Source organism: Melospiza georgiana, chromosome Z (assembly GCF_028018845.1).
Source record: "Melospiza georgiana isolate bMelGeo1 chromosome Z, bMelGeo1.pri, whole genome shotgun sequence".
In the NCBI taxonomy this organism is placed as follows: Eukaryota; Metazoa; Chordata; class Aves; order Passeriformes; family Passerellidae; genus Melospiza; species Melospiza georgiana.
In genome coordinates this window covers 30,693,842-30,717,209 of record NC_080465.1, presented here as the reverse complement: position 1 = coordinate 30,717,209, position 23,368 = coordinate 30,693,842, and the positions used below count along the sequence as shown (strand labels likewise).

Here is a 23,368-nt window from a genome sequence, read left to right as displayed (position 1 = left end):
CCAGCTGTTCTGGGTGATCTCAAGCTGCTAGGCTACTACTCGTAAAGACCATATTATGTCTGAGAGTCATTATTGATATTCAGTTCTTCCAGGCTTCAGTCTGTGCTGTTGTCTTGCTGAGCTATGAAGAGAGATTCCTATCAAAGACAAGTAAAAAAGGGTATTACCTTCGCAGTGTGGTTTTCTTCCAGTTCTTTGGAAACCATCCTATGTCAACAGAAGAGGTCATATAATGCAAATTGGGTAGGTCAATAGGCAGATCTCTATGGATTGTACAGTAGCGTGTTATGAGTGTTCCTCTTCAGTTGACAGTATAATAGTTAACATGGGGAAAGTTCACTGTTGATATTCTCAGGCTCTTCTCAAAGTCTTTACTTTAAGCCGCTGGCAGATTCAGACAAAGATCTTCATGCAGTGGTTTATAGCATATTATCAAGTAGGAATAGAAAATTCCTTGTTCATATCCAGGTAGCAGAACACAGATCATTCCGTTCATCCCTTTTCTTTTGCTTGTTCTCCTCCCTCCCCAAGTCAGGCATGCCAGATTGCTGTAAGGTAGCCCCGTTCAAACCCTGAGGCTAAACCATACACTATTTTCTCTTGCTTTGTTTCATTGTAGCTAATTTAATATTTTGAAGAATGAAGCATACTGCCATAAGAGCCTCAAGCAAGCAAAATGGGTTTGATACGTTATACAAGAAGGAACACCTGCTGGAATGACATGGGTTCGCAAGCGGGAAAAAGATTTACCCTTTTCTTCTTCTTCCACTTGGAAGAACGTTCTTTATGGGCTTTTGTTCGTCTGGTTTTGATTTTGGTCTGCCTCCCGCCCTCTTCTGTATTTTTATTCCCCCATAGCTTTCTTGTAGATCATTGCCCTATTTTCTCTGGTACTGGTCTGGATAAGATGATGTGTGCATGCCACTGCCAGTCTGATTCCACTGCATGAGGTTTATTTCCAAGCAGGAGAGAAGGATCTGTTCTTTCAGGGTGGGGTGTCAAGGGAGCTATGTGTAAAGTGTGCTGCAAGGGTTATCTAGTGTGCTGTGACTTGCAGCCTTTTACTTTCAGCTCACCCCTATATAAGTAAGTCTTAGAAGTTTAAAGTGGAATGGTTTTATGCAAAACAAGTTAGGTTTTTATTTCTTCTAAATCCTGTGTACAGACATGCAGGTGGGAGAGAACAATCCTACAGGACTTGGGATTTGACTTATTCTCAGCAATAACTGCTTGAAAATGAAAAGAAAATTCTAGGGGTTATCTGTTCTTTCTATGAACAGAAATTAGCTGGATGGTTAGTGTGTTAGATCTCTCTTGGGATATATTTAACTAAACTTTTTCACCTGTTTGGTTTTTGTTGTTGATTTGTCAAGGTTTTTTTCCACTGCCTTTCCAATGAATAGCAACAGTCTATCTACCCCACAGTGGTTAGTATAGCACAGAGCTTGATGCAGCCCTGGTTGAGGTCAAGCACTCCAATTCGAACCTCTCAAGGGCTTTCTCTATGTGTTGCCAGTGTACTGGTAAAAATGACTTTAAACTCTTGTCAGTGCAGTTACTGGTGCATGCATCACAGTCCCACTCAAATAAACCTGTCACAACACAGAGTCAGCAGCTAGAGAAGAGTACAAGGGCAGGCCTCTAGCTTTTCATTCGAGCATCACTAAACGTGCACAGAGTGCCCAATTATTTCAGCATTATTGAGCAAGCCTACAGGAGGACCCAAGCCCTGCTACATTAGATTTTCTTTAGTAATTTGCTCAAGTACCGCTGAGGACACTTAAAGGGCTTAAAACGGTGGCTGCAACCAGTTTCCTTTTCTGGATTGTTAATTCAGGTTTTCTCTTTCAAATTAACTTTCACTGCATGCTGCGCAGTAGCACTGGGAGAACTGTTTAACACTAATTTTCTCAATTTTCAGCTTTTTTTTTCATTATATAACTGCTTTTACAGTTACATATGCTTTGATTAGATGTGTACATGGAGTGTTTCTACTAGAAAGAGAAAAGCATGATACCTCTGTCAAAAAAATAAAAAATTCACCAAAATGGCAACATTCATTTGCTTTCTTTTTTTATTTTTTAAGATTTGTTGTTGTCATTTTCCAGTTCAGTCTGAGTTTCACCAAATATGTTGTGTCCAAACATCTGGACATTTTTAAGGCACCAGGATGTTTGGATTGATCAGATGCATTGATTGATCTGATCAGTCACAGTTGATGTAGTTGATCAATTAGATAATCCCCAGCTCCCTGAACAAATTCAATATCTGTGTTTTGTTTTTCACAGCAGCAACAACTCCAGGCCCAGCACTTGTCACATGGACATGGTCTTCCCGTGCCGCTCACTCCGCACCCCTCGGGCCTGCAGCCTCCAGCCATCCCACCCATTGGCAGCAGTGCTGGTCTCCTGGCACTCTCCAGTGCACTGGGGGGGCAGTCCCACCTCCCAATTAAAGATGAGAAGAAGCACCATGATAATGATCACCAAAGAGGTAGGCGCTGCCAAGAGGAATGTGTGGCTTTGGTTTCCTTCTTTTTTTTTTAAGTTCTCCTGTTTAAAGCAAGTGAAGGTGGGGGAGGGAGGAGCAATTTTCAGAAGAGTTCCTAGCTAATTATTTTAGTGTTTATTATCAAGCAGTAGCCAGGAATTGTGTTCAAATGCTAGAAATCCATTTTTATAAATCTGGCTGTACGGCATTAATAATTAACTGTACAGAAAAGTTAACATCTGTGCAATTTATTATTTAACAGACATCAGGATTCTTTCTTTGGAGTATGATAAATGTATAATTTTGTGTAAACTAACTAGTATTTTTCTCTTTCTTTTTTTCTTCCCCCCTGTGCCCATCCCCTGCCACCATATCTCCCCCTCCTTATGCATGGGGGCTGCTCTGCATGCAGACAGAGACTCCATCAAGGTAGGACTCCAATTTGTAGGTGTAAAGGGTAGCTCGACAGAGCTGCGTGAACACTGCATTTTTCTGAAATGTGGCACAGAGTGGTGGAAAAAGTCACAAACTGGAACTGGGTCGTGATGCTTGTGTTGATTGGCAGCACCCTGCATAGCCTGCGTATCACATCTGGGCAATGGCTGGTAGTGGGGCAGCTAGGATTGCAGGCAACATGCTGACCAGTGAGTTTACTGGAACAGCATTGAGGCTGTTCTTGGGCGGAAAGAAAGGTCTGCCCAGGGTCTGTGTCCAAGCTTTTGAGACAGAAGGAATAAGCCACTAGTCTTAAGTCATTTGGAGGCTGTATATTGTAATTCTGATATTTCCTTAAAATGCAGTTGAGGAAGGAGAGCTCTGTCGCTCACAGGGGGATGCAGGGTGCTGCCTGCTATCCTGTAGCTGGGAGGAGTGAGCTGCCCTTCCCTCGACCCTGATGAACGTGGTACTGGAGCTTGCACTGAGGATTCTGCCTTCCTTTTCCAAAAATTAATTTTCAGGTTCTGAGTGACTCTGCAGCATACCTGTATCATGTGTAAGGTGATGATAATAAGTAGATGTAATAACATATCTTGCAACTTGTATAATTTTGAGCATTCAGTATGATTCAGTGACATGTGATGCTTTTCCGTACTGATAGCCATCGGAGTCTCCCAGGGACTCCTGGAGTTTTAATGCTGCAGATGGAGAGGTGTGTGTTACTCTTGTCCTCTTCCTTCGTGTGTCTGCTCTCCTAGTTTGCATGGTTTTCAGAAACACAAGGTCAAGCCTTATTAGGTGCTGCTGAGTGTGAAAAGAAAGATATATTTCTCTTATAAATGGCAAGACCTGTACCAACCTTACGAAGCACTTAGAAACAGTCTGTCAGGTTTCTAGTTGTGCTTTTTTAGGAAGATATAATATATTCTTGAGGCTGGGGAAGTGATGGAAGAGATGTTCACAGCATGAGTCTAGTGTGCATTACACAAGATTAGCAGGATCTTGTCAGGCAGATATTACTAGTGTTCCCTTTATAGTGCTGGGAGAAGCATGGTTCTGGGCACAGGCTTTGCCCCCACTAGAGACCTGTCCATCTAGGGCTGACACAAAAGCTGACACCTTGGTTCTTTGGCAGCTACAGGTGGGAATGTGTCCCACAGCCTATCCCAGCACACCCATTCTGCCACTGGCACTCCTGACGTGTCCCAGCCAAGCGCAACTGAGCCAATGGTTGTCAGTTTTGCTGTTACACACATGGCTCTGCATAACAACCAGGAGCTGACAGGAACTGTCAGTTTTCACCGTGAGCAGCAAAGGCACTGAAGCTGCCTATCTGCCGACCTAAGACAACAGCGTGTTGGATTTCACTTCAGCCTCTTTGTCATGAGGGCTGGAAACTGCTAATACTACTTAATGCGATGGGGCCGGAGCACACATTAATGACCATTTCCCTAGAAAACCCAGTCTTCATTGTGAACAGATAAGTTTAGTCCATCTTCCTTTTTCCTGCACTCAAACTAACAAATGCAAGTGGGATGGATATCTAACTGTGAGAGCACAAAGCCATGTGGTCTCTTGAGTGAGTTTGCTTACCTATATAGTCGAAACCATGATGATTTCATTCAAGAAAGTGACTGAGGAGAATTGCTAATATATGCCATTCACTGTTTCTAAACAATATAAGCTATGCTAGTCATTTTTTGTATAATTTGTGAAGTGTTGGGGTGTTTATGCTGGCATGGATATTAGGGTGAGTATTTGTACTGAAAAGGCTGATTTTGCCTGGGATGGATTCAAAAGTGCTGTTACTCATACAGCTTCCAGAAGGAATGAAGGGCATCTACTTTGTGCAGTTTATTTTGAAATGATAAGTAGATGTTTGTCTTGCACAGTGCTCAGGTTGTGAATTGGCTTGTGTGTCAGCATTATGGGGCTTACTGCCAGCTTTGCAAGGTGAAATAGTTTGCTAATTTCCTTAAATGTTTTCAGTGATGCCCAGAGTAGCAGTTAGTTGCTTGTTCAATCGATCCCTCCTCCCTTAAGTGGTTCCCGGTTAAGAGAGGCTTTTTATGATTGTCTGCTGTGTGACTTGAGACAGTTTTTGTCAGCCAGAACCAGCTGGAGTCTGTGTGCTTGTATGAAATAATTTATTCATGCAGGATAATGCTCCTTAACATTTAACAGGTGATGAACGTGACATAAATTTCCTTCTTCCTTTTAATTTTTCCCTTTCCTCTTCCAATGTGCAAACAGGCAGGCTCTGGTACTCTAAATAGTAAGTAATTTTTGGCCATCTGTCAAAAGGAAATTTCAATACAAATTTAAATTAATGATGCCTGAAATTTTTTATAGCTCCTCTAAAAGCCTCTAATGTGCAGAAAATTCTGAATCTGCTGGTAGTAATTAGTGTAGCATGTAATGAGGATATGGGCAATGTTATACAGCCCCAGTGTAACGTTTTGATATGGTAGCAAAATTTTGATTTATATAAGGTTGTGACTGGGTTTAATTGTGAGAGACACTTTAAAGTGTTTTCTTGCTGATATAGATTATTAAGCAGGGTGAATTTTAAAATAGCTCATGAAGTGTAAATTTACGCTTTAGTGTGGAATTCAGATAACAAAGGTACAGTACCCATTTCTACAAAGAAAGGAATTTGGCTGAAATGACCCATTTCTTACCACTATTTACAGAGCTTTGGATTTGCTGGGCAGTTTTCTTCCTGAAACTTGCTGTCTCTAGCTGTGCTGGTCCTGACTCTCCTCTTAGTTCAAGCCAGGAAAAAGGCAGTTTGCGTCACTCTACCAGACAAGACATGTTACGCCTGATCTTGCCCAGCACCTCCCCTGAACTAAGTCGTTCACTGCTGAAACTGAGTAGTCACCTTCAGGTAATATAAGATTGTCCAGGAGCTGTTCCTAAATAATAGATCAGCATTGACACAGCAAGCTCTGTAGAGAAGGACAGCTTTGGGAGCTCTTTGATTTCTTCTTGGATCCAGTCCTCCAAATTCTTTGCAAAGTTTGAGGTATGGGAAAACTCTAAACGCTGTAAACAGGGTCATGGGAGTGCTCTTTGTGCAGTGGCAAGGCTGTGGAGCGGACAAAAGGAAGGGAAGGGTGGCATGTGCCAGGGCTGTGCTCAAAGTGCAGCCCTGGCTTAAGGGCTCTGAGGGAATATAATGTGTTTAGACAGAAAGACAAACAGCTCTGCATTAACCACACAGCTTTTTGTGGAGGACTTGGTGCGTCTCCTTTTCAAAGCTATTAAACTTTTTTTTTTTTTTTAAGAGGGGAAAAAAAGGGAAAGGATTATTATTTTGGTGGATTCTTTCTTGCAAATTGCACTTGCACAAGTTTTTTTTCCACCTCCTGTGAGGACTGTTGGTGCAGGAGGCATGTCTTTCTTTCCAGCCCCAATATCATCTCTGGAACAAAGGTGGCAAAAGTTTCTCTGATGCTTAACAAAATTCCTTTTCTAATACATTCCCTTTGGAGGAGCTATGGAAACATCTTGTGTAAAAAAGCTTCACCTGACAAAAAGCAGTGTAGTGCTGGCACCCTCTTCCCATAACTCTCAGTGCAGCAAATGGAATGAAGGAGCTCCCAGTTACTGGCTGGGCTGTGCGCCTGCCAGAGGTAGCATGGATGTCCCCAAGCAGATTCTTCAAGAACCTCAGAGCCTCCTGACGCATGTGAATTCATGCACAGGATCCATCATGTGTAACTTTTTATCACTTCTAATGTAGATCTCTTGTTCTTTATATGCCTCTTAAGCATTGCCTTTCTTTTGGGATTGGTTGGTTTGTTTCTTTAGGTTGTTTTTTGGTTGTTAGGTTTATTTTCTTTATCTGATTTTTAAATTATTTGGGGCAGAGACTAAGCCTGTAGTAAGACTTGCCAAGGTGATGAAACCTTTTTTCATTTTGATCTGTTTCAGCAGTAACAAGTGCCAATAATTGAAAATTGCAGTCTTGTGACAGGAATAAAACAGCTAGTTTGAGATTCCTCTGGGGGGAAAAAGAGAATTTTAGAAGAAAATATATGAAATAATGTATCAAATGGAGTTTTGGGGTGAATTTCTGGCCAACATACTGGTGAATTGGGAAAAGTCTGTCAGGGCAAATTGAGGTGAATCTAGAAATAAAATTACTTTTGCCTTAATCTGTGTGAAAGCTAATAATTACACATGTGGGCGATACAGGGAAAGTGGATGGATGCGATTCACACATTCCATTTACATTTGTGGTAGCAGGTGCTCCGGTGCTTCTCAAGCTGTTAGCCATTATTAGGTGTTTAGACCTCTTTTCATTTAGTTGTGAGTAGGCTCCTTACTCCTGAATTTGTTACTGTGAGTAACCTGATGCTTGGAGGAGTTGTGTGGAGGCACTTCTGGAAAGTACAAAATACTTTAAAATAAAAATCCCCCAACATATAAGATTTCTGGATATTACCAAATGTAATTATGTTGATGACTTTGTTCTTCTGCTGATAGAGGAACTACATAAGCTGCTGTTATGTATTTTGTGGACTTTGCCCTCATTATCAGGTTTCTTTTAAATGGGACTTCCTCTAGAGGCATGAGTGTCCTGCCAAATGTCTCTGCATTCAGTGTCTATGAAACAAGCCAAATTTACAAACTTAAAGGAATTTGCAGAATTTATTTCCTGATCATTTTGTTATTTGGCCAATTAACCACCATTCAGCTAAAAAAACACTTCACAGGCGTGTTAAAATCCAGACATTTCAGACTCACATGGATTCTGTTTGTACCTTTTGCCATTCAGGAATGAAGCTTTGCATGAATTTTGCTTTCTCTTATGATGAAGTGGTAGTTTTAAACAGAGCGGATTTGAACTACACCGCTCTGCAAGAGGTGTGGTTTTGGGGGTAGCATTAACAAATAATAACGAGTAACTTCTGTTGGCTTCTGATATAGTAATTTTTTCAGTATTAATTGATATCTGCCTCTGGATGTGTAAACTGTGCCGAATGTAACAGGTGCCCTAATTCCAGAAAATGTGTTGTAATTGTTTGTTTGTGGAACAGATGAATAAATATCTGTGGGGCATAGCTGGTCCTCAGGTGGTGAACGTGAGTGGATTAATGATGTGATTGGGTGAGACATGCTTGTTTGTTGCAGTCTCGTCCAGTAACTGTCTGCTGAAGCAGAACAAATATTAATTAGCAAGGTCCTGTTTGTTGTCTCAGTCTATCTTATGGAGCTGATTTTTTTGGCACTGTTTTTTTTTTTTTCTTAATAACCTTTTAATGGCTAAACTTGTAGTGTGTCATTCAAGCTCTGTAGTTTTTAAAAGGAACATGAAACTAAACCTCAGGTGTGTATCTCCCTGCTGTGTTTGTTTCTTCTTTTCTCCCCCCCACCCCAACTGAGTTTTAAATTTCTTTCGTTCATGCAATATCATGTCTTTAGTATTTTTCAGGAGGTCATCTGGAAAGTTTAATTTAGTGTAGAATACTCATATTCATATGAAAGTGACAGCATATACTCTGGCATCAAAGAATTAGCTGCTTATGCTAGTTTTGATGGCTTCACCTGTTTTCCCCAATAGCTTTCTACCCACTTCTGTCTATTAATGGCACACTGTCCTCTTATCTTGCATCTTTCTGCATGTTACCACAGCGTGATTTTTACTCAGGGGTGTGCCCACATTTGGTCAAATTCCCATAGTGCTTCCCGCTGTCAAACTTTTGTATTGCCACTTGGTGATTTAGGGTAACTCAAATATTCTCTATCCAGATGCTCTCTTCGCCCAGAAGGCAAATACATACATGGGCTGTAATTTCTAACCTGAGCAGTCATGTCTAATTATTTCCATGGCAACAGACTGTGATGTTGATAACACAGGATTATGATTTCACATCATAGAGTAGGAAGAGGAAGTTTGCTGGAATGAGGAGGTGGGTGGAAAGGTCTCCAGTGCAAAGGCTTTGACAATATAATAGCTGGGGGAAGAGAAGTAAAGAGAGGAAATTAATTTGTTTATTCTATCTCTTCAAGTTTTTTCATTGTAAGCATGCAATTAAAATCATGCTTTACACACTGGATTTCATGTCTCACACTAGTTTACTCATGGTGGATGAATTGGAATGAGGAACACATTTGCAGGTCAAGTTACAAAGATGTTTGTCAATGTAATGGGAGAAAAAACCCAACATATATAAGTTTTTGTCAAAAGTGGGACACGGATTATGTTTTTGACTTACAGATTTCTGTTGGCACTGTGATTTTTCTTTTTTTGGTTTTGTTTTTTGGAGCATGTAACATTTTAATTTTGTCTTTAAAACCCTTAGGTCCAAAGTAACTTGAAACATCCCTTATTTTTACATGAATCAATGGACTCCTTGGGCATGCTAAGATTATCTGGTAAAGGGAGGGAAGGAGTGCGCCTTCTGGATTCAGTGACATGTATGACATGCATTGCAAGTTTCTGTCATATGGGTAAAGTCACTGAATGCTAATAGTATATTTGTATGGCTCTTCTTATCTCTTTTCTAGTAAAGGAGCACATTCCTAGTCCAACATGATTGGTTTAGGGAAATGGGCAGTCTGACTGATATGCAAGTTGTTATGCAAGACTGTTGAGTGCAATGTGAACTACAAAGTTTTAGCTGTGCTTTGAGGGAAAAAGCAATTAGACTGGCCAGCAGGAATTGGCCATTGAGGGAAGTTTGTAGGAAAATTGCACTGTTTCCTGCCTCTCTTTGGTACAGCTCTAATTGAGTTGAATAATTAATTAAATATCTAAAGCTCGATTAGCCTATTCTGCATAGCAATTTGAAAAGTTCTGTCTTTTCTTAAGCGACATTTGGCCTTTTGAAGAACAAAAAATTGGAAATGCTAATGTTTTTCATCCAACTAATGGAAGAAAATAAAAATGTCTCCATAGCAACAAAGCTTCTTTCTACATGGTTTCCTAAAATATGCCTGAACCAGAAGCAGATGCCTGATTTGAGAATCTCGCCTTCTTCAATGTAAACAAATAACTTATAGGCAGGTGTTGGAAATAATATGGAAATCCTATTAAAGAGCCCTGGGTTCCTGTCAGTCAGGAAGCCCCTGCCACAAAGGGGTTGGTTGTCTGAATAAAGGAGGCAGAGTAAATTCTCGTTAGGCTTTAGCTTTTCCCAGGAAATGATTGTCTCTGCATGCTCTTTCTCCTGCAAGTCTGAATGCAAGCCATTTCTTCTACTGATCCCTTCTGCCACCCTCGCTTTCTGCCTCTCTTCTCCTGCTGGATTAGTGCTTGATGTCAGTGGCGGCTGCGGCTGCTTGGGGCGTTGTGTCATTTGTGATTTTAACCCCTGTTCCCTCCTGCCCCTCCCATCTGCAGCCCGGCCTTGAGGGGCTGCAGAGAGGACAGCTCTGGGAAGGGTGAGAGGACAGCTAGGGGAGACACCTGACACTGCTCTGGAGTAAGGAGAGGAAGGGAAGTTCTCTATGTGAATTTATAAATTTTGGTAAAGGTTTTGGCATGGGTGGTTTGCCTGTGTCATGTATTGGGGTTCCAAATAAAAGTGTGGTTTTTCTTGTGTCATGTGTCTGGAAAGCTGATGAAATGGACTTGAATCTTTTTAATCTTATTTTGAAGTTACTGAGAAAACTTTCTTGCCATCACTTACCTGTTAGTCTAGTGTGGCACTTTTGTTGCGTTTGCACTTTCTGATGTCAGTTTTGTCTCCAGACATGGCTCTACTGAGGTCAGCCCTACAACAGCTCACCTGCCAGCCTACCTGCAGGCTGTGGGTGAAAACTTCAGTGCAGAGCAGGTGGGAGCAGGTGCTGAGGACATGCTTTCCAGGGTCTCTAGGCCGGGAATGAGACGATGTGTTTGTCTCCTCACAGCCTGTCTCTACATTCCTTGTCATGCCAGACATAGTGGCGCTCTTAAAAACACTCAGAGGGTTAAATGTGGATAAACACAAAACAAGGCTTCTGAAAAGCCTGAAGATTATCATGCAGCATTTCTCGGACTATAGCCCCCGAGACGCACTTCATAAAGCCAATAAAGCGCGCGCTGGTGGTCTCCTGTTGCCCTGGCAACGGACCACAGGGCACCCTCTGTGTGAAATGCATGAACATCTGCGAATTAATCTTTTTTAGTTTGTTCTTTCCTTGGCACCAGTGGAGCTGTGCTGGCTGGTAGCAACAGCGCCAGAGCTGGAGGGTACCCCAGGGATGCCCCAAGCTCCTGGCAGAGGTGGTAGAGCCAGGTCCTTCCCCAGCAGTGCTTCCCACAGTGAAGGGATTGAAGGAATTCAGCCTGATATCACTTTTTTTTCTGGGATGCTGTTAATTTGCATTTGGGTGCATTGGGGGAAGAAATTAAAAAAGTATTTTTCCTAAACTGAGGTATTGTTTGGCTTGTTGGACTAACATGAAAAAATAATCCAAGAGGAAAATTGAAGTCTTGTGTCCACACATTTTTACTGGACTTCACCACTCACGTGCTTCACTGTCAGAAGATTGTAGAAGAAATGGAACTTGAGGGGTAGAAAGTCTCGCAGAAACTGTAAAATGGAGACGTGTAGCAAAAGTCAGCAATGTGGCAGCTGGGTCTGTGCTTAAGAGATACTAATCCTGGAGATGGTGTTTTCCATTGCCTCCTGAAGGACTTAAGGAGACCATGGGTACAGGGGTTATTGACCTCCTGTCAGTTCCCTGTCAGGTCCTGGGTGTTCTCTTCCCTTGCCTTCTGCCAGCCTCACCCCTGCTGCGGTGCACCAGGGTACAGGTTTCACATCTGGCTCCAGAAGCTGTGCTGGCTGCTGGCTCTGACTGCTGGCTGCCAGCTCAGGGCTTGCCCCATCTTTCCACCAAGTCTCAGGGAGGACTGTAGGGGGAACACTGTGAATGTTGTATCATCAGCAATTGCTGGATGCAATCAGTGTTTTAATGAGGTATTGAAAGTGAAATGCCACTTAAATCTGCTAATTGCATTAAAAGGACAGCAGATTGCTCTGTATCACTTCTTTTTGATCTGCCAACTTAACAAAGAGTACCAAGGAGCTTTTAAGTGAGGTATAGCAGCCAGTCCAGTGCTACTTGTTTGCATACGAATATTAGTAGGCACAGCTGCACCTCTGTTTTTCTGCCACTCAAGAGGCAGTGACTACAGCTGTGGGAATGTTCTTAATGCATACTTATGAGTAAGTGGGGCAGAGGGGTAGGAGAAGGAAAAGATTCAACATGGGTTGTTCCTTTTTTCCATTAAATGGGTGAGCTGTCTACCACAGATTCACCATACAGAGAGGCTGGCATATTTCAAGCCACTATATGGTTTGAAAGAGGGCATACAGTATTTTCTTTGCTGTATTAATCTTGACAGATCAAAATAAACTCTAACACTGGTTTTGCTGGCAGGGTCCTGCTTTGTCAGACTGGCATGTTCTGCAGAAGTGCAGTGCAGGAGTATGGAAAAAAGGCCAGGAGAGATGTCTCCCAATTACAGCAACCCCCAGAAGAGTTTTCTGCAGTTGTGTGTGGTTTGTGTTTGGCACAGACCACACACAACATAAAACTCTTCAGCTATTGCAGCGTATTTCTGAGTCCTTTTCTCTTTTTATTGTATTAACTAAGTGGACTGACTGTATAGAAATCACTAGTTACATTGAGTTGAAAAGCCAGTGCTGACCTAAATAACATAAAGCTTTTGCCTTGTGATCTTCCAATACCAGGCATTAGGAAATCATTGTATCTGGCTTATAGAAATTGTAGCTTGTACCTGTGTGTTTATATTTCTCCTTTTTCCCTGATATATTTGTTGAAGCCATATCTGTTGATGCTATCTATACTTCTGTCTCCCCTCTGCATTTCTTTTAAAAATATCAAACTGCAATTTATTTTAGCCCTGGAAGAAATTATTGTTTTGCTTTTCTTCCCTGCTTTGAGAAAAGTTTTGTGCCATAACCTCCAACTACTATTTTGTAATGAGCCTTGCTGTCCAATACTGCAGCTTATGAGAAGAATTCAGTGTCTGAATAATTTAAAAATAATCTTTTTAAAATCAATTACAGTAAACCTTGTGAGGTTAGAGAAACCTTTTTCTGCCATTCCCTTGCAGTACAGTATTTTTCTGAGCCATGTCAGTATGTATAATTGACATGAGAGTAGCAGAGGGACCCCACCTTAACCATAAAGGCATCTGTCAGTGATCAGTTTGTTGCCCTTGGAAAAGTAGCATGTGCTCACCATCTAGCCTAAAAGCTCTGTGTCGCACTGCAGGAGTTTGAAAGCAGTAAAGTTATTTTCCAGACCTGTAGGACTCTGGTGTCCTTTACGAAGGTTTTCTGGTGGACAGCATTACCTTCACCTATGGCGAAGGATGGGGGTGCCATTTTTCAATGCTTCTTCCTATTCTGCTGGATGAGGAACAGGAGAAACCATCAAAAATGGTGATGTTATCTCGCTTTCCCATACTTTTTAGGGTATTCAGCGTCAGACTGTTTCTAGTGTCTCTAGCATCAGAGGTTTTTCCCATTTAATCTGTGCAAGTGACAACTCTTTTGATACCAGGGGTTTTCTGTTGTACAGTGCCTCTCTCTGCAATACTCTCTCTGTTGTATCTTTGCTCTCCGTGAACCTTAAACAATTTTACAAATTCTGCTAATGACTGTAACAGTCCCGCTAGTACTAATAAACAAACTTTAGGTTGCAAATAGCAATAACCTGATTTTTAATAGTAAATCTAACAGAAGTTTCCCACGAAGTAGTGTAGGGCTGTAGTGGGTACTAACAGCTGTGGTGATCACAGCCTGATGGAGCTGCTGCTATTTAGTAGACAAATGTTTCATGATTGTTTTGGACAGAAAGAGGAAGAAAACTTTATTTGATAGAAGAAGTCTCTCATGTTGACAACACACAACACCAGATTGCTACAGTGCAATCACTGCAAAGCCGCATGTTTTGCAAACAAAATATGTTGCAGATTCTAATTATAAAAACAAAAATATGTTCTTTAATTTGACATACAGAGAGAATTTTTCTTACTCTTTTTCTAAGTCTTAAAACTGCCAGGAATCCTCTCTGGAATACTAGTTACTCAGCATGCACAACTGTTACTGTAGATGTCAAAAATAAAATATTCATAAGTGTATTTGATATTGTATTCTGGCTCAAGGTATATATCCATCCAACACTGCACTGTGATGTATATGTAAACTGGTCCTAGAAAAAACATTTATTCACATCCAGGTTGTTCTTGCCAGTAATGAGATTAAATCAAAACAAGCACTATTTGTTACCTAATTTGCCCATTTTCTTAAAGTTTGCTAAAAAGTTAAAAATAATATGTTAATATAATGGAGCAATTGTGACAAAAGCCAGCAGAATCAGGCAAGCAGATGTCTGAAGGTGGCTGTTTCCTGTACCTAAATAGCAATTAAAGTAAAATATATAATGTATAGCACTGGGTTCTATGCAGTAAGACTACTTTGTCCTGCTCTTTGAAACTGTAAACATGAACCTATGTGAAACCTCTGGAAGAAAGTGAGTGAGCATTTGGCTTGTGTCAAATGAACATAGGGGGCAGTGGAGGAAGAGAGATATATGGGAATAAATGCATGTTTCCTCTCTGTATCTACTTGACTAGCTGCTGTGCTTATTTTTACCTACACTTTACATACTCTCTGGAGAGAACTCTTTTACAGTTCTCATGAAAAAAAGGAAGAAAAATTGTACACAACCTTGATTTTGCGGTATAGAGCTCAAGCAGCTAGTAAATTGATGCATGCCTAACACTTGTGTTAAAAGCTGTGTGTTCTTTATACCAGAAGCAATGTGTAAGAAGGCATTAATCCTCTAAACATTAATGCTTTTCAAGATCACAGGTTACCATTGCCCTCTCTTACGTCAGAATGTGCCTTATGTTCCCTTTTCTCCTGTAGGACATCTGGTGGTTCCATGGAAATATTTGAAGAGCCATCGTTTAGCAGTTTGAAGGGAAAGCCTTGAATAATTCACACAACAAATGATTAGGCAAGCACTTGTCTATCTAACTGAATTATTCTGCATGTTTGCTGAAGCAGTTAAGCAGCAGAACAGCATTTTCTTCTCTGGAGGCTTTACAGTGGTAGTATTGACCCACCTAGTTATTGGGTTTCAGCCTTTTGTTGACACTGTTGTAAATGAAAGCAGTCTGGACAGGCACTGAGCAGCTGGGCTGGATAATTGTGAAGGATTCATGCTTGTTGCTGTTACCCTCAGTGTTTGTAGTGGGTTGTTTGCTTTGACTTTTGTTGAACTGTTGACAAAAGCATTAGATACAAATGGGAACAAATAAAGTGGTGAGATGCCAGGAGGGCTTGGCAGAAATGGTGGTTTTCATTCCAACTTAAATGGCGAATGTCTTGTCTGGATGGGTAAAGGAAGGTGTATTCAGCATTTATGTGCCTTTCCCCCCACCCTTTTCCCTTTCTTTCCTTACTGCTAAATAGTTTTTGGCAATCAGGTGAATAAAAACAGAGCAGAGGCAATTTCACCATTGCCTTAACTCCTTGGCACTACGTTTTTGAAGCTCTCTCTGACTGTGGATGTCTGGCTGGGAAAATCCAGTTCCTGAAATGAAAGGATTAAGTATATAAAGAGAGGAGATAAAAAAAACAGAGAGAAAAGGATGGGGGTGTAGAAGGGCTAGAGATGAGGAAAGAGAGGCTTAAATAGAACAGTATACACTAAGTAGTATAGCCAGCAAAATTGAAGTCATTTACTGGAACGCTTTTAATTTGGTTTAAACAAAATACTCTTTTGTATATTCAAATGGGGAGTAGCTCAGCTGTTGTGAAGCCAGAAAATTAATGGTATTTTTAGTGAAATAACAAACGCATGTCAACAACATAGCTGTGGATGATAATGTTGGCATTTTATTCATGAGGAATTATCAATGCAGGTTACTGGACAACATAGTGTGACTGGAATGATTGAGCACAGGGGGGAATCAGCTGTCCTTCTGTAAGATGATTTCATTTTACATTTAGTCCTTCAGGAAGAGAAGAAGGAGACAGAAAGAAACCATTTAAAAAAACATGCCTGATGTACCGATCCTTGTGGTTTCTGGGTCCCAGCAACTAACCTTTTTAGCTCTGACTGAGTCATAGTTTTCTGACTGTTCTTCTTTTCAAGTCTGTCTGGAGGGATGGCAGAGAATAGATGCAGAAGAATAGCATCACATTAGGGAATCCTTGCTGAAAAGGTAGTTTTGGCCCTGGGGGAGCTGCAAGTTTACTCTAGCCATCTCTGGCACTTGAGTTTTGCGCCTGGGTATTGTTTGCTTGGGACACATAATGCATCTAATGTGTTGTGAAATGTGGTTATGCTGGCTGGCTGTGGAGGAAGTTAGCGTATGATCTGGAAGGTCTTGCCACTTGGCAGGAGAGATGCTTTGTGTTTGCTATTTTGACTGTAGTTTTCTTGTAGTGATCAACTTCAGGGTGTTGTGCAGGTCAGCTGGAAAGTGGCAAGTCAAGACACTACTGCAGTGGAAGAAGAAGGCTCTGTTCAGTAGTGCTGTCTGCAGGCATACAAAGGTATTCCTTGCCCCTGCTGTAACATGTCCACCTGCTTGGATATGATGTAGCCACAGGGTTTTGGGGCACCAGCTTTTGATATGCAGGTATTTTTTGTCTCCTGCCTTCATGGATCTTCAAGTTGTCCTGAAATCAAATGCCATAGTAGCCAGGTAATCATGGTATTTATGGACCCAATTTGAGTAATCATCTGTGAGGGTTTTCATTATTCCTCTTTGTTATGGTTGCCGTATTTTTCCTGCTCTCATCATGATAAGAAGGGAAGCACAAAAAGAAATAAGGAGGAAATTGCCTTTTCCTGCTGTCACTGCTAGTTTTTTGTAACATGCAGGATGTTTGTTGTGTGAAACCACGTTGACTTGAGCAAGAAGTGTTTTGCCCAGATATTAAATACTGTGAGATCAGGCCTGAATTAATTTTTAATCCATAAATATCAAAACAAAGAGTAGAAATACCAAGCTATTTCTAGCAAACCTACTAGGAGTAGTGTTATTGTGGATATCAGTTTGTGCATGATGAATCCCCAAATCTTTTCTCTTTGGGAAATACGCATAACAGTTCTAAAGGGAGCTAAAGGTATTATGATAGCAAATTTCAACTTTGATTGAAGGTAAAATGAGGACTTTTTGAAATGCAGGGACTTAAAGCCCAGTCAAAACAAATATATTCCATAATCATGTTTGAATAGCATTTGGGAAACACAGTTTTTGGATCATCTAAATTGTATGAGAATTCACAAAAACTAACTTGTGAATGTTCTGTGGCATTGCCTTACTTTTTAGACAGGCTTGGACAGTTCTGTGTTTTCATATGAAATGTACTTTTCCCTGTACTTAGTTACACAGAGTTAGCTCGTTAGGGTAATCTGCTTTGCCTGCAGATCTATAAGAAGTTTTGCTTTACCTGGAGTTTCACAGAGCTTAGACCAGGAAGCAGGAAAGTGCTTCTGGAATGAATTTGGGTTGAAGTAACAGAAGTTCTGAGTGAAGCAAGGAGGGAAAGAAGTATTATACTACATAGGTGGAGATTGAATCGGACTTACTCAAGTCACAAAGTGATTATGCATTGTGGGGCAGCATTTTTTTGCACTGTCTGGTGTGAGATAATACACAACTGGAGTTCTAAGTTGGCCAGTTAGGAATAAGAGTGGATATGGGAAAAAATATTCAGTAATAGGAAACGCTAAAATAAAATAGAAGTAACAGTATAGCAGATAGATGAAACCCTAAATCAGCCACAGGTCTTTACTGGCAGCTTGCCATTAACCAGTGGGCTGCACTGTTTTGAATATAATTTATATTGGATTTTAATCAAAAAAGCACAGACAGTGTTTGTTTTTCATACTTACATAGTGCTTTAAGTGCAAACACTGCATGGCAAAAAGCCATAAAAGACACTGTATCTGGTGGGTTATATTAAATGAAGTGATGATGGAAAGGCTGGCTCTGCATTTCTGCAGAAATCAGGGAGGTTCATCTGACATCTGGCTGTCTTTGAGAAGATCTTACACATTCTGAAGTAGTGGCTTTAGGTTCTCACAGTTTGGCTGATTAGTTTTATGTACAATGCAGAAATGCTTCCTTTTTTGCATTTCTCGTGTCTGTGTCATACAGATTTATGCAAACTAAGAATTGGCTAAAGTTCTTTGTTTCTGGAGTTTAGTACAGGTACTCTGTTACAGCAATAGGATTGCTCCAATCTTTTAGTTGTGTTTTGATACAAGGAATATTGATTATTCCTTCCTCATTTTTAAATTTTCGTCTAGCATATGTAATAGATCCATTTTGGTGATACCGGAGTACCTCCAAGTCTTCAATCCATGAATCCTCTCAACAACCCTGTAAGGGAAAGAAGCACTCTCTAGACTTCCGAAATTATTCTGCTTTTTGAGGCATGAAGAAGATTAATTGACTTCATGTGATCAGACAAAAGAGCAGACTACTAAGCCTACATTTCCAAAATACAAACAGTTTCACAACCTCCCCATTTTTAGTTTTTAGCTCAAGAACCAATGCTACTTTGTGATCTGTCTGTACCTAATTCTTTCTTTTGAAACCTCACAGTGGTTTTTAGTCCCATTCTTGGCAAGTACATGCATGCTTCTAGTTTGACCACTCAGTCCTTTTGAGCTACTTCCAGTTTCATTTAACTGTCTAATCTCTGCATGTTTTGGCAGAAGACAAGCTTTGGTTGAATTTTCATCCTTCCTTCAGGCTTGATTACATTGCTCGTGTATTTCTGTGGCTCCTTTCACACCAGGTTGTTGGAGACAGGACTAAAAGGGATACCGGGCATGTTTTCAGATGATACAAAACTGGGAGGAGCTGTTGACTCCTTCCAGGGCATGGAGAGGCCCTGCAGAGAGATCCCCACAAATTGGGCGTCTGGGCAATCACCAAGTACACGAAGTTCTGCAGGTGGAAGTGCTGGATTCTGCATCTGGGATGGGGCAACCCTGGATGCATGGACAGACTGGGAATGAGGTGCTGTAAGCAGTGCCATGGAAAGGGAGCTGGGGGTCCTGGCAAGTTGAACATGGGTCAGCAGTGCCCTGGCAGCCAGGAGGGCCAACCCTGTCCTGGGGTGCATCAGGCACAGCATCACAGCTGGACAAGGGAGGGGATTGTCCTGCCCTGCTCTGAGCTGGGGCAGCCTCACCTCCCGTGCTGGGGGCTGGTTTGGGTGTTACAATATAAGAAAGACATTGAACTGTTAGAGAGCATTTAATGGTGGCCAGTGAGGATGGTGAAGGGCTTTGAGGGGAAGCTGTATGAGGAGCAACTGTGGTCACTTGGTCAGCTTAGCCTGGAGAACAGGAGACTGAGGGGATCCCTCATTGCAGTTACAATTTCCTTGTGAGAGGAAGGACAGGGTCTGAGCTCTTTTCTGTGGTGACCAGTGACAGGACTTGAGGGAATGGCCTGAAGCTGTGTCAGGGGAGATTTTTGTTGGCTGTTTGAAAAAGTTCTTCTCGCGGTGGGTGGCTGGGCACTGGAACAGCTCCCCATGGAGATGGTCACAGCACCAAGCCTGACAGAGTCCAAGAAGCATTTAGACAGTGCTCTCAGGTGCACAGTGTGACCCTTGGGGGTGGTCCTGTGCAGGGCCAGGAGTTGGACCTGATGATCCTTGTAAATACCTTCCAACTCCGCTTATTCTGTGATTCTGTGATATGTAGCCAAATCAGCAGAAGCTGCAGCCCTGTTGGGAGGGTCCTGGCAAAGGGAGTTTGTGTTCAGTTGTGTTGCTCACCCTGGGCTAACCAGCTGCCACACAGCATATATACACTGTGCAACACAGCACAAGTGCCAAAGCCCCGGGGTTAATGTTAGCCCCTCTTAGGACCATGCCACCCACCAGCAGCAGTGACTCCAGACATCCCAGCACTGTGCCTGAACTCTTCCTCATTGTGTTACTTCCAGCCCAGGGCCACACAGGTGAGGCTCTGCCACTTTTCATGCATAGAGCAAAAAATTGTTCAGCTGCAGATTTTGGGCATAGTGCTTTACTGACTGTTAGCAAGGTGTCCAGCAAGGGCTGCTGCACAGCTGGAAGACTCTTCCAGACTTCCTGCAAGGCTGGTGCATGGGAGCAGCCCTAGAGGTGGATGTGGGAATGTGATTTTTGTACGTAGTGAAAGTACCCAGTGGGGAGACCATGCAGGCAGGGAAGAAGGATTTCCATCTGTGGGCTAGAGCTTTGGATACAGTTGTGCTTGCTGTGAAAGTTTGTTACACTTTCTTACTGTAAGGGCTCCATCTGGTGCTCTAGGTGTCTTTAAATGAAAATTTGCCTTTACTGTCAGGACTTGAGACTATGCACAGTGAGCATTCTGATGGTATTATCTCTCACAACAAATAATGAAAACTTGTCTTGCACTTGAACCCTGTAGTACAAAAAGGGGCAAGGAAAGGCAGTGAAATACGGGGGATGGACTGGACAGGTTCAGAATCTGCCCCCATGTTAGCAGGAAACAGCAGTAAAGACCCACTTTAAAATTCAAGGTTTTCTATCTTGGAACAGGACTCAGCTCATAACTGAGAATATGCAAGGTAGCAGTGCAAGGAAACTCAAGCAGCCCAGATGCTGGTCAGTAAACAGTGGTGTGACTTCAGCTCAGCCTCTTAAGTTCTGATTAAGGACATGCTGGCAGTGCTCTGTGTACTCAATGTAAAACCCCACTCACTCTTCAAATTTGAAGGTGATGTGTGCAGAGATCACCATTGTATTCAAGCCTTGCATTAGGAAACACTTTGCTAGCTATTCTGACCAGTGCCTTAAAAAGGAACAATTTTGGCAAGCTGTTATGGAGAAGAAATGCACTGACAAACAGTTGTAATTTGAGATTAAATAACTTCCCAACAGAGAAGCCCATTTTTTAAGTCATTCTGTGCATTCATCCCAGCTCTCTTTTAGCCTTCTCACCTGGATCAGTGTTTACAACTAAATTCATTCTTGACTGTGCATAAGATCAGGCTGCCTATTTAGGTGTCCTTTAAAGTGTGGGTTGGTTTTTGCTGTACTCCAAAGCAAGTAAAAAATGCTTGTCTGCACTGTTTCACCCAGTCAATGGGTGCCTAGAGGAAATTATATGTATTGAAGGAGCCTGTGGAGGCTTTCCCTTAACCCTGTAATTCCAGCTTTTATAGTGCTGCTTGGGCCTTTGATCTCCACACTCTTAATTGGCTCACAGGGAGATTATTTACAATCAACAAGAAAAGTACCTTGAACTTGTCATTTTAATAAACTTGTTGCTTGCCAGCTTCTCTAGAGGCATCCCACATGGAAATAAACATCTTTGATTTTGTTTTATAAGTAAGTTTTTAAAATGGTTTCCTGGAACCTTCATGAAATATCAGGTCTTTGCAGATCTAATTCCACACTGTAGGTATTGCTTGGAAACATGCTTGGTGTTCTTTAGCATGTACTTAATGCTAGATTAGAGAACATAAGACTTTTTTTAGTCCCCTGTTTCCACCAGCTTATTTCTAAACTATTTAAAATAAAAAGCCTGAGCATGTGTGGTATTTAAAAAACCTTTCACATGAGGTTTTTAAAACAGATCAATTTCAGCATTAGAGTGTTAATAATTCAGCAAAGGAAAATTCAATTCAGGATTGTGTTGCTGTAATAATAATGTATTATATCTGTCTTGAAAATTATTATAACAGTAGAGTTGAACCTAGTGAATTACATAATTCAGGAGCATTTGCCAGAATGCTGTTTTAGGGATATTACTGTAGTTTTCCCTTAAAAGCAAGTGGAAAGATGAATCGTATTATGAAATACTTAAATGAGAGACAAGAGTCTTCAGAAATTACCTAAAATAACTAATTTGAATAGAATAGAAGGTCATGTGCGTGCATGACAAGTTAATCACATTTAACTACTTGGCAGAGTGAAAGGGGAGTACAAGAGGGACATTTTTGCTTTTCTTTTTCTCTAACCTAAATTAAAAATGTATTGGCTACTCATTGCTAACATCAAAACATTTCCAGCTAGCCTAAAGTCAGTATTTGATTGTGCTTTTAACATTTAAAACATTAACAGTGTGACCTATGTAATATAAATAATGGAAGGCCCAGAGAAGTAAAAGCTACTGCTGCTTCTCTTGGCAAAGCTCTATGATGTTCAGGAGTTGTAATGCATCTAAAAATCTGGCAGAAAGGACCATGTGTTTTATTTTTTCAGTCTTCAAAAGTAGGTGTTATACTTATGATGTGCTATTATATACGGATGTAACTGCTTTAAGGCTGACTGCCGAATCTGTGTTCCCACCACTCCTCCATCCATTCCATTTAGCAGAGTCCTGATTTGAAGAATGAAACTGGGGACTATGATTTTTACAGCAGGCTGAGGTCCAGATTCAGAGTAGTGCACAGTAGGCATCTAAAGTTCAGCACATATGTACGTTCCACTGGTTTCTTTTTCTGCTTTGTGACTTCCGTAAGATCAAAGTGTGTGTCTCAAATCTGGCATCTGCTCAAGTGCTTCCCTGAATAGGAAATGGGATAATTTCCTGAACAAGGGTCTTGGGAACACAAGTAAGTGAGGGTACATGAAGTGAGGCAGATATAATGGGCTAGGATATTATTTGGGCAGAGAGGAGAATAGTAGTGCTCAAAGATTTTTTATGGAAGATATTTTTAATAGATGGTTAAGAGAATGTTTTGTTTCAGAATCAGCATGACCTGGAATCTGCAAACATTTAATAGCACCCAGTTATGTTTTATTCACCCACCCAGTTAATAGTCTGTTTGGATAATGAAATTCTGTTTTCAGTGGACACTTATCAGTGTCTGTGGCTTCCTAAACCATGTAGGTTTAGGTTAAAAAGCAGAAAATAAATCAAGTCTTCAGAAGCCACACAAAATCTAATGGAGAAGAGAGAACCAAATTGCTAGTCTCTTTCTTAATATTGGAGAAAAACATTTGAATATGTTTCTGCTAACAGAAGTAGTCAGGATGTAGAGTGAGTGTTTCTATTGAATTTTAGGGGGTTTTTGTAATCATGGTTGCGTTTTGAAGCCTACTTCTTTTCCCTTCACTTTTCTACTGATCAAGTCAAGAACAAATAGGATTAAGAATAGGGATAAGGGAGATAGCTAGTCAGAACATGTGGAAAGAGATAGTCAGTTCTATTTGTGAATTATTCCGTTAAAACAATAATTTGCTTTGTCTTCTTATCATCTCCTAGGTCATCTCTGCAGCAGAACAACTATGAAATCCTTTAGAGACAAACAAGCAGAAGGGAAGAAAATGAAAGTGTTTTTCCCTGGAGCATTGGTGTATATGGATAGATTGGAAGGGTGCAAAAATGTGAAAACTCAAAACTGATGCCTTTGCCGTGAATATAGCCTTTATTAGACATAACCAAAACTGAAAATGTAGGATAC

At 41.1% G+C, this 23,368-nt stretch overlaps 1 protein-coding gene across 4 annotated transcripts in view; it reads left to right on the top strand.

Moving 5' to 3' along the window:
* Positions 1 to 23,368, top strand: part of LOC131095733 (transducin-like enhancer protein 4) — a 99,622-nt gene that overhangs the window by 52,468 nt on the left and 23,786 nt on the right. For 3 of the 4 annotated variants that reach the window (XM_058043797.1, XM_058043796.1, XM_058043794.1), the window contains 2 exons: positions 2,289 to 2,493; positions 2,903 to 2,919. In XM_058043797.1, coding sequence (XP_057899780.1) covers positions 2,289 to 2,493; positions 2,903 to 2,919 — 222 coding nt within the window. The remainder of the gene's footprint in view (positions 1 to 2,288; positions 2,494 to 2,902; positions 2,920 to 23,368) is intronic. The other variant, XM_058043795.1, reaches the window with a different exon arrangement.